We start from the raw sequence: 19775 nt of genomic DNA, 5'->3' as shown, positions 1-19775 counted from the left end.
CATCTTATTTAGTTCTAGTCATGACCACCACCCAAGCACTCCCAGAACATTTCCAGCTATGGTAATGTAGCCCCCTCCCCAACCTCTTCCTATCATCTTTTCTTTGTTTTCTTTGCCCATTGGAGTATAAACTCCTTGAGGGTAGAAACTATCTTTTGTTTGTATTCCTTAGGCTAAGCACCATGCCTTGCATATTGTAGGCACTATATAAATGTTCCCTTGCCTTGCCTTCTCTTCCCTTCCCTTCCCTTCTCTTTCCCCATTAGAATGTAATCTTCATAAAAGAAGATATATTTCTACAGTGCTTTTATTTGTATTGCCAGGATTTAATATTGTCCCTAAAACATACTAAAACCTTAATGTTGTATCTATGAAACCCCAATGTTGATACATGAGACCTTTTTCTGATTCTCTTCACACACACACAAAAAAAATATTGTGTATTTATTTTCTATATATTTTGTTATATATTTATTTATTTTTACATACTGACATTGTTATATATATATTGTCTTCCCTGGTAAAGAATAAATTTCTTGAGGATAAAAAACCTTCATTTTTATCTTTAGCATCAGCTGCTTGGCACAATGCCTAGCATACAGTGGGTGTTTAATAACTATTGATTGCTTGAATGATTAGGGAAAGGCAAACTAGAAACAAGATAGGCCATAATATATGGCCTATAACCACTACTTAGTTCATGAGTTAACAATCTTTTTGAAAATCATGTGTTGTAATACATTGTTGGTGGAGTTATGAAATAATCCAACCATTCTGGAGAGCAAGCTGGAACTACGCCCAAATGGCTATAAAACTGTGTGTACCCTTTGACCCAGCAGTTCCATCACGGAGTCTGTATCCCAAGGAAATCACAAAGGAGAGAAAAGGACCCTTTGTGCAAAATGTTTGTAGCAGCTCTTTTGTGTTGGCAAAGAATTGGAAAATGAGGCTATTGGGGAAATGGCTGAACAAGTTGTGATATATGAAGGTAATGGAATATTATTGTTCTATAAAAAATGATGAACAAGCTGATCATAGAAAGGTCTGGAAAGATTTACATTAACTGATGCTGAGTGACACAAGCAGAAGGAGGAATACATTATACACAATAACAGCAAGAATGTGCAATGATCAACTATGAAAGGCTTGGTTCTTCTCAGTAGTTCAGTGATCCAAAGCAATCCCAATAAACTTTGGATAGAAAATGCTATCTGTATCCAGAAAAAAAAAAAAAAAAAAACAAAAAACTAAGGAGAATGAATATAAATGAACACATGCTATGTTTACTTCTTTTTTCTTTTTTTTTTTTTAATCTTCTGATTTTTTTTCCTTTTACTCTGATTTTTCTCTCCCAAAATGATTCATAAAACAATGTGTATCAAAAAATAAACTAATATTTCTAATACAAAGAAAAATAAATCCCACCTTTAATACCTCTTTGTTCTTTAAAATAAAAATAAATAAAAATGGTGTGTCATAATTCTGTAGCCTATTTTTCTGGTGAGTGCAGAATGTACTATGAGCATATAACTCTCATCAGTGGCAAGATTACCTAAATCTAAATTCTAGTTTGCACATGCTCTCACTTTGCCTCCTCTTCCTCCTCTATCTCTTCTTCCTCCTCCTCCTTCTCCTCCTCTCTCTCTCTCTCTTTCTCTCTCTCTCTCTCTCTTTCACTCTCTCTCTCTTTCTCTCTCTCTCTTCAGAAACCCCTTTTACTCACTTTGTTTCACTCTTGTTCTCTCTGTTTCTATCTTTCTCTCTGATTCTTTCTCTGTGTCTGTCTTTTTCTCTCTTTCTCTCTCTGTCTTTATCTCTCTTTCTCTCTGATTATTTCTGTCTCTTTCTTTCTGTCTTTTTCTTTGTCTCTGTGTCTTTATCTCTCTCTGTGTCTCTAATTCTCTCTCTCTGTCTCTTTGTGTCTATTTCTCTTTGTGTATCTCTGTCTCTCTCTGTTTTTCTGCCTCTGTCTCTAATCCTATCCCCCATCCCCCACAAATGGGTTGTTATTCTTATTTATTTCAATGGGTCACAGCTCATCTGAAAGTCATGGCACTGACAGGTAATGCCTCTTACAGAAAAGAGTGGAGGAAGGACATGTAAAGAATCAAACTTAGCTTTACAGTTTTCAAGCTGAAAGGGACCTTAGGGATTACCATCCTCATGTTTTATTTTGTTGTTATTTTTTCCCGATGAGGAAACTGCAGTTTAGAGATACCAAATGACATGTTCAAGGTCACGTATATAGTATGTAAGAAAGAACATTTTAGATCACATCCTACTTTTTTTTTCCTGTACTACTTAATATCATCCTTCATGCCAGCCCTCAACTTGTGTAATTTACGTTGCCATCTTGTTATATAATGTGTGCTCTTGGTGAAATGAATGGATCAAACTTAATCTTGAAGTCATGTTAGCAAGAATTGTCTGGCATATGGAAAACAGCAGAATATGGATAGAAGACTAGGGGTTCTAGTCCAGTCTTTTTACTTGAACTTGCTCTATGATCCTGGACAAATCACATTGTCTCTCTGAAATTCAGTTTCTTAATCTGTAAATCAAGGGTTTTGAAACATATCATGCCTAAGGTTCTTTCTAGGCCTAATTAACTATGACTCTCTCCTATCATCCTGAAATCCTCTATGTATATATGATTTTTGCTATTGGAGAAGAAGTGGTCTGTATCTTTGATTTCAACAATGTGCTTCAAAAATCCTTCTGCCAAAGGAAATCAACAATTCATCCATGTTGATTCATTTTATAGAATTATAAGGGAAGAGGGGGAATTGAGAGATTTAGTGACTTATACTAGTCACACTGCTAATATCTGTCAGAAATGGCATTTGAAATCAGGACTTCCTGGATCCTTCGTTTCCCCTACTGGATACTGCTTTTCAAGTTTTAGTCATTGGTATATGGGGTCAAAGGCAGAAGCAGAATAGTGATAATGCCCTGTGACTGCCCTTCATTTTGACATGAAGAAAATGGTTTTCTCAATGTTTATTCCCAAGCCATTTTGATAATACAAAGCTGCTGTTGGCTATTAGACTCCAATTGACCTGACTTGAATTCTCCTTATTATCTCTATTCTCATTTTCATTTTTTACCCTTATTCGAGGAGACTTTACAATGACTAGAGGCTGCTTTGAGAGAGCATTTGGATCTGATGCTTTCACAAATGTGAATCTTTGCAAGTTGGTGGCATGTCATGCTATTTAACTTAATTTACTATTTTTTTCCAAAAGGAAATTGAAAAGAAACCAATCGGGCAAGAAAATAGTTCTGCCCGGGTTGTGTTTGTAGGTTCTACTGCTTCAGAGGATATGCCACTGGATTGTTTCCTACTGTAGGCTGTGACTGGGCTTAGGAGAAAGTTGCCTTGACCTCCTGAGCAGTAAGAAAGGATTTGATTATTATACAGAAGAATGCTTTTTGCTCACACTTCTCAGGTTGCTTCTTGCTTGTCCTTTGCCCCTTGGGTCTCTTTCAGATTGTGAAATCATTTCAATTGTATTCCTTGGTCACCTAATGAGATTAGCCAGAGTTTATGATATTTAATTCTCTCTTTAAGATTATTCTCATTTACTTTATAAACTGTCACGAAAAGTAATTTTCTACTTTATTTAATTATTTTTAAAAAACCAATGCAGAACTCTTTTTATTTTCCTTTGTAGGTTTCAAGGCAGCAGATGAATTGTGAAAGAGACCAACTAAGGGTAGGTACATCAGCTTGAAAAGCACCCCTTTCTCTCATTTCTGTATAATGAGCCAAATGTTTTTCATGTTCACAGGAGACATGAGTTCTGAATACTGGGCTGCAACTTTTGTCTTTTAGTGATGAAAATATTTATCCCATATAATTAACTATTGATTGGTTTGACAAAAACAGTATGTCTTCTTTTGGAGTGCCATTATAGTAGATATGGATTTTTTTTATTTAGATTCAGCAATAAATACTTCTCTTATGGAATTTGTTGGATGTCACTGTATTCTTTTTGTGTACAATATGAAGTCTAAGTAATAACAAAGTAATAACAATAGTCAGAAGAATGTCCAGCCGTTTTCTTAACATGAACATCAGGTTGTTTGCTGCGTGGCTAAAATATCCTTTTATTGCTATCTGCACTAGGCATTCAGCTAATATGCCAAGGACATTTTCTCAAAGGATTCAGTATTTTGAAGGCCTCTCTAGGTTAGTGGCAGTTGTGATTGTGGAGGAAGGAGATGGAGCTTTTAAATTTGGTCTTTGGTTTTGTTATTTTGAAGTCTGTTGCCCAATTCAGTTGGATGTGAAATATTCTCCATTTCATGTGAGCAATTGGGTACCCTTTTTTGGTTTGACAAATCTCTTGATCACAGACCTCAGTTATATATGATCAATAGAATGATTCCATTTAACTGTGCCATAATCTTCTGTAAGTCATATATTCATAACATTTCAGAAAAAAAGAAGTTTCTTGCTCCATACAAAACCATTACACTCAACTTCTTTGTGAGAGTACCTAACATACTAAATTTAACTTACAAACATGTATTCAAGTCTTCCAATACATATTGATTATATGACCATGTGAACTTCTTAGTGACTCTGGGCAGAGCATTCACCTCTCTGGTGTGGTGGGAGTTTGAGAGACAGGGATAAGACTTCTAATTGGGAATTCCCTATACCTATGAGATCTATTTCTCAAGATGCTTGGTACCACTACGAAATGATGTTATCCCTTGACTTTTATTTTTTCAGAATACTATTCATAGTACTCATATGATTGAGCCAAGGTAAGTTAGTTCTTTTCCCCTCTGAACAAATCATGGACTTATTTCAATTGCATTATCACTTTTCACGCCAGGCTTTATTAATATGTGATCAAAAGCCAAAACAGCCATCCCAAATTGAAATCATTGCATTAATACTAGGAATTAAGACCATGTCCTTCCTTATCCACCTCCTTTCCATTAACCTCTCACATCCACCCACTGCTAAGTAGCTGTGTGTGTTTACATTAGTTGTGACTAGAGTATGAAAGAGCCTTCAAAACGCTTTAAGCTTTTCCAGAACTCCCTTATTGCTTCTCCCTGCTGTCTGAACCACTGGTCCTTCCTGGTAAATAATGCATTGCAGCTTCAGATTTTTGTTCCTGTTTGGATAGAATATGCTGGTCAGAAATGGGTCAGAACTAGATAAGAAGTTATCTATGCTTTTGTTTTAATGAGTCACTGATAATTCTACATAATTAAGATACTTTGAAATGTGTGGTCCAAATGAATACTATGCTCATCAAATATAACATAAAATGAGTTAGCAATATAAATGAATTCTGCTGTCTATAAGGAGCTGCCAGTCCTTGTTGTAGAAGCTAGAAATTTGTTCTTTCCAAAGGACTGTGGCTTCAGTTTCCAGTACTTTCATCTGTATCTTTGCCTCTTTTGTCGTTATCTGCATTATACCAAATTAATTGAATGATACTATTAATTCAGTTATGCAGTCAGTCAACTCAACCTACATTTATTAAGCATTTAAATGCATAACACTTTGCTAAATTGATAAAGATACAAAGATAAAACCAAAATTATTCCTGACCTCAAAGAGCTTGTATTTTACTAGAGATTTCAATGAGACAGATCTGAACAGATATTTGGCAGAATAGAATAATTAGTTTAATGAAAATCATTGTGCCAGTCGATCTATATACTTGGCTCAAAGGCTGATTCTTTTTTATTCAAAATAGGATGTCTTAACTTTGAGATACAAAGCAGGAATATCATGTCTAAAAACAAAGAGAAATATGATCCATATAAATGCCAATGTAAAACAATGCCTTTTCTCATTAAGAATTTTTCTGATATCATTTATTTTACCAATGTTCTGATGGAAATCTTGATCACAAATGATTGATATGTATTTCTCAATAGAATACACTTTTTCTTATTTGTTTTAGAGAGGAATGGAGTGATTTGATTAGTAAAGATATTTAAGAATGTTTGCCTGCCACCCACGATTCTTTATCTATATGTGTGTATACACACACACACATACACACACACACACATACACACACACACATATATATATACACATATACACATATTAAATACAGCAGTCAAAATACATTTTCAGAATTGCTCTGCAGGATGACTGAAGTATGGCAGTGTTGTCCGATTTAGAATTTCTTGATTGGTACATTCTGCCCTACAATTAGAAACAAGAAATTAATATGAATAGTATTATAATGCATCCCTTTTGCCTTATCCACCTATAAAGAGGAGCGTGCAGAAATAGACTATAGTACCCTCTGCTAAGATTCTAATTTCTCTATATTCCCTTTGCTCCCTTCTTTGTTATCCCTAAAATATTGTAAAAGGAAACTTCCTGGTTCTTGATTTTATAGGGAATCCCAAATGGTGATTCTCCCTTAAGAATCTGACAATAGAAAATAATGATTCCTTATTACCATGGAGAGTTGTGTGTGTGAAGTATCTATGTTTGGGAAGGGAAGAGAGAATTTGCAGAAGAGGGGCAGTCAGCTGTTAGAAGCATTGGTGTGAAAGGAAGACACTTCACAACTCTATTTTCAAAGCAGTAGGCCTGATTTTGCTGGGGAGAAGGGAGTCAAAAGCTCACTGTGAAAGCTGCATATTAATTCTTGGCCCCAAGAGTTAAATAGTTTTGCCTGCCAAATGGTATTGAAGACAGTGAGCTAATTTGTGCCAAAGTGGTCTGGTGGAATTAATAATGCACTCCCTAAGGCAGACCACTTACAGGGTATCTCAGAACTGATATTCTGCAACCCAGATTTTTGAAATAAGTTTAATTGTCCAATATCTGCATGATTCTTCTACCCTTCAACTTCTTTGCTACGGCAGAAATTGAGAAAAATTAAATTCCTCACACATATGTCCTTTTTTTTTTTTTTTTTTTTTTTGCATTGCTCTCAGCTTCACATATGGGAAGTTTCTGATATTCTTTTGAGACAAGTGAGTGTTTTGTCCTGTGTTCTGGGTGGCTCATTTGGTTAGAGCACCCTGCTAATGAGGCCAAATTGGTGGGTTTACTCCCCCTGGGGCTAATTAAAGACCCTGTTTCATGGTTATGGATTGTATCCCCAACCCTGACTAGCCATCTGGAAAATGAAAGCCATGGGTTCTAAAGGGGAGCAGCAGGTCAGGGACTGTGGATGGGACACTGTACATCCATCCCTTCTACTGGAAAATACAAAACAAACAAGAAAATAGAAAGCCAGCAACAACAATAAGACAAAACACGGTTAGGATGATGAGACAGAAATAGGTTCAAAAGCCAGCTCAGATGGTTAATGGCTGGGTGCTATTCTGCTCAGGGAACAGCCCTAGAAAAGAGACTAAGTTTTGCACAGCCCCAACCCGTGAATGATCTGGTGAAGCGTATCTACAGTATCAATATTTAATTTGCCAGTTAGAAGCTAGTTTCTCATTTCTGCTAGATAGAAGAGTAATGTGAGTTACAAAATGCAAATTGCTAATGATAATATTCACTTACATAATGCCTTTCATCCAGGCATCAGATAATTAAGCCTTCCAACAGCCTTGGGAGGGAGATAAGAAAATGGAAGGCATTGGTTCCCTCTTTATTAAAATTCAGACCTGCCTTAGGGGAGTCACCACCCTTACTAGTTTAGGACCGCCTGCCTAGGCAATCCAACAGTTTAGGAAACAACCACAACTTTTTGAAATTATGCTAAAGTATCATTGTTGGGTTTGAAGTTGGGGGTTTGGTTTTTTGTTTTGTTTTTAGTGTTTGCCTGTTTAACATTAGGGATTCAGGTGATTCCCAGTTTAATGCTTTATTGAAGACCTTCCTCATGTAAGTAGCAATGGTGAATACAACCTGTTCATCAGTCATTACTTGTTCTCACCTCATGACCAACCTTTTTCATTTTCTATTCCAACTTTGTTCTGACAGTATTCTTTCCATGACTTCTCGTGCATTTAAAGATATTGCAGCTTGTTTACACATATCATTCATATTCCCATTGTAGTCTATAAAAGTCAGTTTAGCCCATTGGTTGATGGGTTGGTTGGTTGGTTGACTGGCTGTTTTTAATTCTCAAAAAGGACCAAAATAACATCATCATGTTAGTGTCAAGCTTACAGTGTGTCTCACTGTGACTGATCAGCCCAATATGAGCTTGGAATTCTCTATCACAGGTTGGGTATAAATAGTTCATATGAATATTTGGGGTGGATTCTCTAAATTTACAAATTGTTCATTTCTTTTCAGGTACTTCAATTCTGCTTTGCTCATAGAGCTCAGCACCTTTTTTTGATGAGGCCATGCCATTCTGGGTGATACTGTGCCAATGTCTCCCATGTTATGAAATCAAGGGATCCTAAGAGTGTCCTTATATCACTTCTATATGTGATATAGCATGTGATTGCTTGCCTTGTGCAAGTTCTCTGCAAAATAGTCTTTTAGACAAGAATATGTTTGGATTCAATTTAACCCACAGTGTCTCTCTCAAGTACAGTATTAAACCTAAGCAGTATTATCCAGGTAGTACGCACACTGATACATGAAAGGACATGGTCCTACTGAGTGTCCCCAAACTCTGGCTATAAATGCCTCCATCCCACTCAGCTCCTCATACAACTACCCAAATATTCCTTATAAGTTTGAAGTCTGAAGACTAGAATTTTGGAGCGGTAGTATACAACGTTGTATTCCTGAACTGCTGCCTCCGTTATTCTTTACCTTGATGAATCATCCCTTGGGAAGAACAAGTTTGACTTTCGCCAGTCTCCTAAGTCTATTTTCACTACTGCCTAGTCTAGCTATCATTAGTTTTTATCAAGACACTTAGCAATAGCATAATAATTAAAACCATTACTGATTTACCTCACATGGAGGTAAGCCTAGCTAGACAGTCACATTGGTGGAAAGATAGAAAAAAGAAAGCTGCTTCCTCTCCTTAAATGTGCATGTATGTCAGAGCTTAGTTAATACAACATTTCTAAATGCAGTCCTGAAAGCCCACCAAATTTCTACGGGGAAATCCATCCAAAGTTCTAACTTGGAACTCCAGAAATATAACTCCTCTGGCCTCTATAGTAAAAAGTAGTGGAAGAAAAGACTTCTTTCTCATCTCACTTTTTACTCTTACCTTTGGTGATCTCATCAGTTCCTATGAGTTCAATTGCATTTCTGCAGAGGATTCCTACATTTGTGTTTGGAGCCCTACTCTGTCTCCTTATATAATCTTATATATATATATATATATATATATATATATATATATATATATACATATATAAAATCATATACCTACCAGGTATCTCCACTTGGGTATCCCACGAGCATCTCAAACTCAGCATTGCTGAAACAGAACCAATTATGCTTGGTTCAGAACAGAACCCATTCAATCCACTATACTTCTTGATTTCTGTTGATAACATCACCAATTGTGGAGTTATCATTGACATTACTCTTTCCCTTAGCCCCTTATCCAATTAATTTCAAAGTCATGTTAATCCTACTTCTACCACATCCCATTCACCCACCCTTTTCTTTTTAATCACATATCTTCTACCCTACTCTAGCTCCTCAGTGCCTTTTGCCTAAACTATAGCAATAGCCTCCAATTTCCTCATTGGTTTTCTTGTTCAAATTTTCTCCCTTCTCTAATCTATTCTCCATAAAACTAACACATTGATATTCCTAAAACATAGTTTGGATCATGTTAACTTTCCCTCCCTCCTCAATCTAAAAAATCTTTAGAGGTTCATTATTGCCTTTAAGATAAAATACAAAATATTCATCCTGGCATTTATAATATTTTATATTCCAAGTCTCCCTAGCTTTCCATTCCTATTTCTTATTACTTCCCTGAACATATACTTCATTCCTGTCAAAACTGGCTATTAGTTGTTCCTTATATGGATCATTTCATTTATTGCCTTTGTGTCTTAGTACAAGTACCCACCCCTCATGTCTAAATTTGAAATATACTTCCTTCTTACATTCACCTTGTTTCATATTCCTTGGGGTCTTCAGAGCACTGTCCAGGTGCCATCTCTTATGGGCAGCTTTTATTCTGACTCCCTCTTCCCAGTGTCCCAATATCTCTTTGTGTCTCTGAATCTGTCTCTGTCTCCATTTCTGTCTCTCTCTGTCTCTGTCTCTGTTCTCTGTCTCTCTCTCTCTCTCTCTCTCTGTGTTTGTATGTGTGTGTCTGTCCCTCTCCTTCCCTCTCTCTCCTTTTATGTAGGTATACTTATGTATATATTGTATCCTCCTAGTAGAATATAAGGTTTTTGAAGGCAAGGATTATCTTCACCCCCAATTCTTGTCAAATAGTAGGTCTTTAATAAGCATATGTGTCACTGAATTAAATTTTCTAAAACCAATCTGAAAATAATTGTGCTTATAGCCATGGGATAACCTAGCAAGTTAAAGACTTGATGGGGAAGAAAAGGGACAAGTAGAAGGATGAGGACTCAATATGAAGGGAGTTTCAGGAATCAGTCCTTCTGTAAATATAAACTCCTAAGAAATTATAGAATCTAAGATTTAGAGCTAAAAGGTACATTAGGTTCATGGAATCTAAAACCCACATTTTATACATGAAAATTCTATGATTCAGAGCACTTAATTTTCCTGCCCTAGATCACATAGGGTTATTATCACAAATAGCAGAACTGAGACTTGCAATAATATATTTTCCAAGACTTCCATAAAATTATTGGATGATACAGTCATTGATCTAGAACTGGAAGAAATCCCAGGGACCATCAAGTTCAAGATTCTTCATGTTGTTTTATGGATCCTTGTTGAAATCTAAGGAAGCTGGGGCAGTTAAGTTGTGCAGTGGATATAATACTGGACCTGGAGTCAAAAGCATGTGAGTTCAAATCTGGCCTCAGATATTTACTAACTGTGAGACCCTGGGCAAGTAACTTTACCCTGATTGCCTCTGAAAGAAAAAAAAAAAACAAATGAAGGAAGAGAGGAAAGGAGGAAAGAAAGAGAGAAAGAAATCAGGAAGCTCAGGAACTGTGTCTCAAAATAAAAGCAATTTTCCCATTGCATCCCCACTACCTAACCAAAGGAGCCCATGGTGCACAAAATGTTTAATCTTGATCTAGACTTAGGGCACATATACTATATTGCCTGTTAGAATATTTATTGATGAATAAAATCCTTAGGTCATTATTATGCAGAATTCTCTTGCCTGACTAGGGATTTGAGTTCCTTCACCTAAAAAAGTAGAATGGTTTAAAAAGGGAAAAAAAGTATATAATTCTTCACCTTACCTTATGATGGGTCCTGTATCACTGACACCCCATTAATGCATCCTTAATATTACTAAATCTTTTAGTTTCTTCTTGGGAACCCATAATGGTTCATGCTTTAGATGTCTTGGCCTAAATATTAACTCTCAATTTTCTTTTTAAAAAAAGCCAGCCCTTTATCCTAGTCCTCTTCCCTTTTCCAGGGCAAATCAGCCGCTTAACTTATTTTTATCACTGAATCAAGCAGCTTCGAGTGAAACAGCTAATAATGCTGGCATTTCAATTTGTCAGAGATGTTTCTCATTTCTGTGACTGATGTCTCAGTGAGGACTCATCTCCCCGCTCTACTCTTCTAAGAGACACAAATGTCATTCCAAAAAAATATTTGAAAGGGGGGAACGAAGGGAACAAATGAACAGCCAGTCTTATGGTTCCTAATCTTAGGGAGGCATTCAGTAGGAGTGAGTGATGAGAAGGAAACCATTTCCTGATAATTTGAACAAACTGTTCTCCCTCCTAACAAATAAAAAAAGGAAGGAAGGAAGGAAGGGAGGGAGGAAGGAAGGAAGGAAGAAGGAAGGAAGAAGGAAGGAAAGAAGGAAGGAAAGAAGGAAGGAAGGAAGGAAGGTAAAATAGGTAGGTAGGTACATAGATAGGTAAGAAAGTAGGTAGGTACATAGGTAGTTAAGTAGGTAAACAGACAAGGAGAGACCAACCCAGTAATGACATTAACCAGGAAGGCAGTCCCCTCTACCACTATACATTTCCATTCAGCCTGGTCAATCAATAATTCAGTCAACAAACACTCATTAGCTGCTTACTTTATCCCAGTAGCCTTGTTCTAAGTCCTGGAATTATGAAGAAAGAAAGAAAGAAAAAAGGTTACTATCTTCAGGAAACTTAGATCCTAAGGGAAGAGACAACATAAAAATAAAGAGAACTTTAGGTCTCATAGACTGAACTTAGAAAATTTTAAGGTTCATAGTTCAGGTTAAAAAAAAATGCAGAAAATTCAACTCCTTATAAATGGAATAAGCTAAAAGCATCAACATCTTAAACCTTTGTCCTTGACATCCTGAAGAGATATAAGGATTCATGGGATAATTATGCATTACAAATGTGAGGGAAGGATATAGACTTGCTCCTTCTGGTCTTTCTTATCCCCCCTCTTCCTCCTTTCACCATACACACACATACCATACCCTTCTCTTCCTAAGTTTATGCTTACGTTTGTGCCTCTCTATAGTTAACACTGTCTGGCTGGCCTTCTCAGGCTCTTTATGGTAATAAGATTTCAGAGGGAAAAACAGATGGAAAGAACAAAAAAGAATTTCTTTAAGTATTTTCATAATTTTTCCATAATCTGGAGTCTCTCTGAGGTGAAGTGTTTGTTTCAAGGTGATTGTTGTCCTTTCTTTATCACAGAGATCAGGGTTTCTATATTCCAGACAGATTCCTGCTAAAAAAAAAAAAGGGGAATTATTTCCATGATCTCCCTCTCTTCCAAACTACACAAAATGACTCATCTTTAGCCATTCAATTTAGCATTTTGTTGTTGTTCAGTCATTTATCAGTTGTGTCTGACTCTTCATGATCCTATTGGGGATTTTCTTGGCAAAGATATTGAAGTGGTTTGTCATTTCCTTTTCCAGATTATTTGACAGATGAGGAAACTGAGGCAGAGAAGCTTAAATGATTTGCCCAGGATCACACATCTAGTAAATGTCTGAGGTCATATTTTAACTCAGGAAAATGAGATTTCCTGATTTCACTCCCAGCAGACAATCCAATGTACCACCTAATTTCTGCATCTTTCAGAGAGTTTTACATAGTATTGCTTTGCTCCTTCACTAGAATGTAAGTTCCTCAGGGCAGGCATGATGTTTTTAATTGTTTGGCATATCCACAGGTCCAAATACAATACTGGATCTAGACTAGAGATGCAGAAGAGTCTTGATTGATAGATTGGTGATTGGTTAGTTAATAGCTATGACCTAAAAGAAGGTAAATGAGAGGATTTTAGGAAATTTCATTGTTTCTTCCCTTTTCTTGGTCTATCAAGGTTTTAATTCTTAATACTCTCTAATATGAGAAGATGCAGTATAAAGTATGCAGAAAACATTCTTAAAAGAAAATTTTAAAATTCTGGAAAAGGGTAGCAATAACAAAAAAATATGTTCAGAGAAAAGTTGTAGGAATTTTAGAATTTTTATTTCATGTTTCAATCACCAATTACTTCAGAATTATATACTTATTTTGTCTGTCTGTATGTGTGTGTGTCTTCATAATATGAAGGCAGCACTAGCCTGTTCATTTCTTGAAAAAAAAATTTCTGATTTAGCTATATTGTCTCTTTTCTCCATTCTATGTTCATTTCTTCCTTCCAAATCTGTTTCAAAAATCATTACTTTTCTTGGTTAATCACACCAGTCTATTTTGTACTTGGTTCAAATGATAGTTGCTTAATTTTTATAAAATTGTCATGTTGATATGTATATATATTTATGTGTGTGTGTATATATATATATATATATATATATATATATATATACATATAAATACATATCCATATCCACATATATATATATTTTTTTTTTGGTCATCCCTTGTGGAAGTGGGGGGCAGTAATTGTTTTGCCTCTTTGGTTAAACTTTTTAGATCAGGAAACCAAAAGAACAATAAAAGGAAACCAAATTCTAAGAAGTTGTAATGACCATTTTTAGTCCAGGAAAACTTACAATAAAATAAATTTTCTTTTATTCAAGAATTGACAGTGGGTGCCAAACATTGATATGCTATCAAATTCAATCACTTGTTCCACTTGTTTTACTTAACCTGTGTTATAAGGGGATTTGTGGAAGCAGCACATGTGAGTGGCTAACTGGAAATAACTGTTATATAAAGGATTAAATTAGCTAAATTTAATAAATACATAATATGTAAACATATATGCAAATAATGCATAAACTTACATAAATTTAAGAATTTCATACTGAACAAGAAAAGATGCTTTTTTTCATTCATTTGCAAAGGTAAAGTATCCAATGATATTGAACTTTGAATATTGGAGTTTTTCAATATATTGATCAGCTTTCCTGAATTTTTTTTTCATCCTCTAAAAAAATGATTTGTTTTAAGAGGATTTCTGAAATTGGGAGAAAGAGACAATTTTAGGTAAAGAAAAGCCCAGAGGATTTCATTTAAAAAATCTATTTTAAAAAAAGATTGTAAGCTCACCAAGGGCAAGAAGGAAGATGATCTTCGCTTCTAATTTCTTAAATTTTTTACTAAAGCACTTATTCCAGGCCTCTATATTCTAGGAACAAAGACTTATAATTCAAAAAGGTTATTTTCCTTCTCCAGGTTATGTATTTCTCAAAAAATAAGAAATATTTGGTACTACCTAGATGCCCCTAAATAGGCCTAATTGCCATTCCAATTCTCCACCTCTGGGATGAAACAGAATACCCAGAAACATTGCGATTTCTGCCTCATAGTGGGGGCTCTCTGCGATTATCCTGTTGAACTATTTGCAGAAAGGAATAGTGAGTAAAGTTTCTTACAGTGATCTAGTTTTATCTTTCCAAGTAGTGAGTGTGATATTCTCTTTTGTTATGTTTTTGATAACCTCTCTTTTGATATGTTTTTTGAACAGATACTAGTCAAATTAAGTCTGATCTATTGTTACATTTTTCAGTTGTCACCACACTACACCACACCACACAGTACTACAATAGAGTTTTTGAGGGCAGGGTCTGTTTTTGTTTGTTTGTTTGTTTTTGGTAGGTTGATTTGTTTTTTGGCAGCAGTAGGGACATTAATCTTATATCCTTGCCATCTAGCGTCTGGGTATGGTCTTAACCATAGTAGGAATAAGTTAAATTATTCACATCCTGGAATGCCCATTTTCCAAAGACAGAACACAAATCTAGTACTTAGTTTAAGCAGGTCAGATATTGTACTTTCCTTTGGAAAAACTACCAGAACTACTCACCTTTTTTTTTCCTTTTCTTCCCATTGTTAGACGCACTGTCAAATTCCCACCAATGATTTTTCTTGTATTGAGTCTACCTTATTTAAGTCTATTTTCAGTTCTTCTTCCCATAATTCCCACCAATGTCCCTTTTGAAGCTCTGATGAGATTGGTGAGAGGCAAGAGTTATACTGTCCAGTTTCCTCTGTTATCAATGTCAGACTTAGGTTATCTCTTTTTAATTTCCTGTTTATGTGATGGGACCATAGATTTAGAACTAGAAAAAAGTATCTTAGAGGTCATATAATTAAACCCTGGCACTTTATAGATGAGAAGTTAAGTAACTTGTGGAAGGCCATACAGGTGGTAATAGCAGAACCAAGATCTGAACCAGCTCTTCTATCCACTGTGCTACAATAACTAAATCTGAATGCTTCAATTATTTTTATTTATGTGTTTGTTTTTACATTCATTCATTCATCTCAAAATGGAAGTTATAGTCATGAAAGAAAGACTCAAGAATTGAGCCAGGTAGGAAAATTGGAAAGAACTAGCAGAAGTCAATAAAGCCTTATTTCAGATCCTTTATTAGTCACCATGGCCTGGGCAAGTCACTTAAATTCTCTCAGCAGTTTCCTCAGCTTACCTATCTCACAGGGTTGTTGTAAAGTTCTAATGAAATAAGATCTATAAAGTGCTTTGAAAACCTTAAAACACTATAAAATTGCTCTTTATATAATTATATTATTATTATCATTGAGAACTATTTATATACCCCTATTAAAAGGTCTCCAGTTAACCTCAATGTATTGAGACCTAAAAAAAATAGATCTTACTTTCTTGAAGTCATTTCTTCTTATGAGGAGTGAACTGACTCCAAAGTCAGTCTCCATCTATACTCCTTTGCATGATATCTCTTTGGGCCCTGCTCCTATTTTTCTTTCATCATACTTAAGTGATTTTTGATTTTTCTTGAGGGGACTTTTAGGTTATTAGATAGTTTGGGAACCTTGGAAGCCTGAGCTCTCTTATATTTGGCACCTGCATGGAACAGTGACTAGGAACAGTAACAGGAATCTGAAGTTGATAGAATACTCTGTTTACAACTGAGCTTACTACTTATCTGCTGGAAGAAAGAAGAAATTTTATATATTCTGTTGAGTACATTTTAATCACAATTTCCTTTTAAGAATTCATGGAGGCCTTCTTAGATGAAGAAGAAATGAATGGATGCATGCTTGCAAAAAGATCATATGTATCTCTGTGTGTGTATATACACATGTGTACAGGTGTTATGTTGACAGCTATTAGGGACTAGAGCTAACAATGCATGTTTCAAGTCATTTGGTCATATTTACATCACTGTAGTAGTAATTAAAGATCCTGTAGTGTGGATTGCATAGACAGGCTAACATTTTTTTAGCCAAAGGCATATTTTTGCATCACTTGAAACAAAAGAGCCTGAAGATATTATCAAAACAGTTTTGATCAACTTGGCTTTACTGATTTGCTGCTAAATGTCTTAACATACTCTTGTCTCCTTTTCCCTGTAATAGCTTGGAGACTTGGCTTGAATCACATAATGTCCCAAATAGCTAATCGCATGATCCCTGAAAGTCACATGTTCTGAAATCATCCTGATCTGAGGATGTGTGATTTATTTTATTTTTCCCCTTCAGCTATTCAGGTGGTGTAGGTTGTGAAATTGGAACCTAACTATACATTCCAAAACTGATTAAGGTAGACAAAACCAGAGCTGACAAGGCTGTGGCTGTGGTATTCATGGACCAGTGAACAGGAGTCAGCTTCGAATGCTGAAAAACCTTTGTGCATGCAAATTCTCCCAGAGTAGCATTTTGTCAGGTTTCCTCTGGCTACGTTCGCCATTAAGGAAAACCAACTCCTAATAACCAGTGTAGCCATTCGTGAGAAAATCTTTTCCTCAAGCATGAAAAATGCAGGTCCCATCTAGTTTAACCCATCACATGTCCTAGACATGCTGAGTTATAAGGGAGATCCTTTCTCTGTCTGCCTTGCCAGACTGCCATCCCTTGGATCAGGTCATCAGCAATGCAAAGTGATAAATGACCTCTGAGACAACTATTTTAAGCAGTAACCCTCCCAGTCAACACTAGTCAGATGTACATTTCTTAAGAAATAATAAAACTGTAGTTCTCCTGTTGGCCTTCAAAAAAAGGGGGGGGGGAACAGTTAGGTGGTGCAGTGGATAGAGCATCAGCCCTGAAGTCAGGAGGATCTGAGTTCAATTCTGACCTCAGACATTTAACACTTCCTAGCTGTGTGATCCTGGGCAATCCTATACATACATACACACACACACACACACACACACACACACACACACACATACAACTTTGTGCACTCTTCAACCTAAAACAAAAGGATGTAGAAAGCATAGCACTGAAATTTCTCCATTTCAGTGTCTTGCCAAAAAACAAAAAACAATGGAATCAAAAAGAGTGGATCACAACTGAAATGAGTGAACAACAAAATTAGGTTTAACAAAAAACTTTATATGCTTTCTGTTATTTGATGCCTAACTACAACTTGAGGGATAGGTGTTAGAGATATAGGTATTATCCATATTTTTCAGATGAGAAAATTGAGGCTTAGAAAACTTAGTTTAGGGATAGAAGTGAGATTTAGATCCAGGTGCCCTCTATTTCCAACTCTAGTTACCTTTTTATTTCATCATCCTATCTGATGAAGAACCAATGAGAATCTAGAACTAATCATATATAGGAAATAGAGTAGGAGAAGTATAAGAAATTATAAACATGGGTGATAGGACAATGGTAGATGACTTTGCCAGAAATATGGAAATAAAGGAGAAGGAGTTGAGGCCAAAAGAATTCCATTTTAGGCACATTACACTCTATCATTTATCATATACACAATTTTAGAACAGTTACTTTATTCCTCTGAGCTTCAATTTCCTCTGTAATATTAAAAGGTTGGACCAGAAAATTTGCATGGTATCTTCAAAAATACCCTCAAATTTTTGATCATTAAAATTTTAAAATAAAAAATTAATAATTGTGTGTTTGAGGGAAAGTTTCTGGGACATCTTATACCATGGTAGTAATGGTAATCATTCCATTTTATATAATCAGGATCAATATCCTTTTTTTATTTTCCATCTTGGACCCTGCGTATTTTTATTGCACAACTTCTTGTAATTGACTATACCTCTGCATTCATCTCTTGAGACTAGAGAGACTTTGTTAGCCTCTATCTTAATTAAATACTTTTTCTCCATTGTATTTCTGGATCAGCCAGCTACAGTGCAGTTCAGTAACAATGTGGGTGTTGAGGTTCACAGTCACTGGTCTCTAATCTTAGACTTTGTTAAAGCAGAATAATTCTGTACCATCACTCCAATGAAATCAACATAGTACAGTGAAAAGAATGCTTGATTTATAATCATAGAATCTGGGTTCAGATATAGCTATTCTGCCTGTCGAGTCATTCATCACTTTACCTTATTGTATTTAAATTTCCTTTTTTGTAAAAATAAGAAAATTGGAATAAATGATATTTAACATTCCTCTTGGCTATAAATTTGTGGATCCTCTGACCAGCAGCTAGCTTTTCATCACTCAGAACTCTTCATGTCCAGAAAGATGAGCCGCTGGTATCATAATCTTCAAAGAAACCTGCAAGATCTATATGTGGTTTTAGCCCTGAATGAAATCTTGTCCTATGTAAGTTCTCACTTGTTATAGGACACCATAACACCTTCACATGTCCAAAAATGGTGAACCACTTTGTATAAAATGACTCTAGTTCAGGGAGTCTGTGAACTTACATCTTTACATTCTGGAGTACCTATTATAAAAATAGTTCATCAAAATTTTTAGATACTGTCTATGTCTAGAGAACAAAAGAACAATACCATCTTTCACTGTGATGTGGTTTTGGATGGTGAATATGTTTTAATGGTAAAAAAAAAATTAGCATTACTTATTAATATTAGTATTAAATCCTTCTTCCATCCAATAAATATGTAACTCCTCCTGTGTTCAAAACTCTGTGGATACAAAGCAGAGTATGACAGTCACTATATGGGTGAGAATAATAATATTAACTGATATTTATATAGAATAGTAAGAAAGAAACATCCAATATGAGAAGGAAGCAATGTGAGCAAAACACTAAGAAGAGAAATTAAACTTAGTACATAAAATCTAAAGGACTGATGCATTTATGAATAACCAAATCATTTGTAAAGTTATAAATGCAGAATTAGAGGGAGCCACTATAGTGAAATGTTGGTATTAGTAACCTTTCATCATATTACTGATGATTATCAAGTTTGTCACTGAGCTCCACAGTGAGATTTCAGTATCCTATCCATGTCTTCTATTATAATTGGTAGTCTATTAGCAGTATCTTACCATATTTGTGCTTTTAAAATTGTATCTATAATATTGATGAAAATGGAATTTTCTGAGGTTGCACAAGTATTAGTGATATTAAACTTGCCCTGTTAGCAGCTTGAACTGAAACTTAAATGAGA

The 19775-nt window shown here is 35.5% G+C and overlaps 1 protein-coding gene across 20 annotated transcripts in view; it reads left to right on the top strand.

Moving 5' to 3' along the window:
* The window catches only part of RBFOX1 (RNA binding fox-1 homolog 1), a 1689737-nt gene that overhangs the window by 1038843 nt on the left and 631119 nt on the right, over positions 1–19775 (top strand). For all 20 annotated transcript variants that reach the window (XM_031951810.1, XM_031951238.1, XM_031951046.1 and 17 more), the window contains one exon: positions 3675–3716. In XM_031951810.1, the coding sequence (XP_031807670.1) occupies positions 3675–3716 (42 nt within the window). The remainder of the gene's footprint in view (positions 1–3674; positions 3717–19775) is intronic.

This window comes from Sarcophilus harrisii, chromosome 1 (assembly GCF_902635505.1).
Source record: "Sarcophilus harrisii chromosome 1, mSarHar1.11, whole genome shotgun sequence".
In the NCBI taxonomy this organism is placed as follows: Eukaryota; Metazoa; Chordata; class Mammalia; order Dasyuromorphia; family Dasyuridae; genus Sarcophilus; species Sarcophilus harrisii.
The sequence above is the reverse complement of the archived record's forward strand: the minus strand, read 5'-3'. Positions and strand labels throughout refer to the sequence as shown.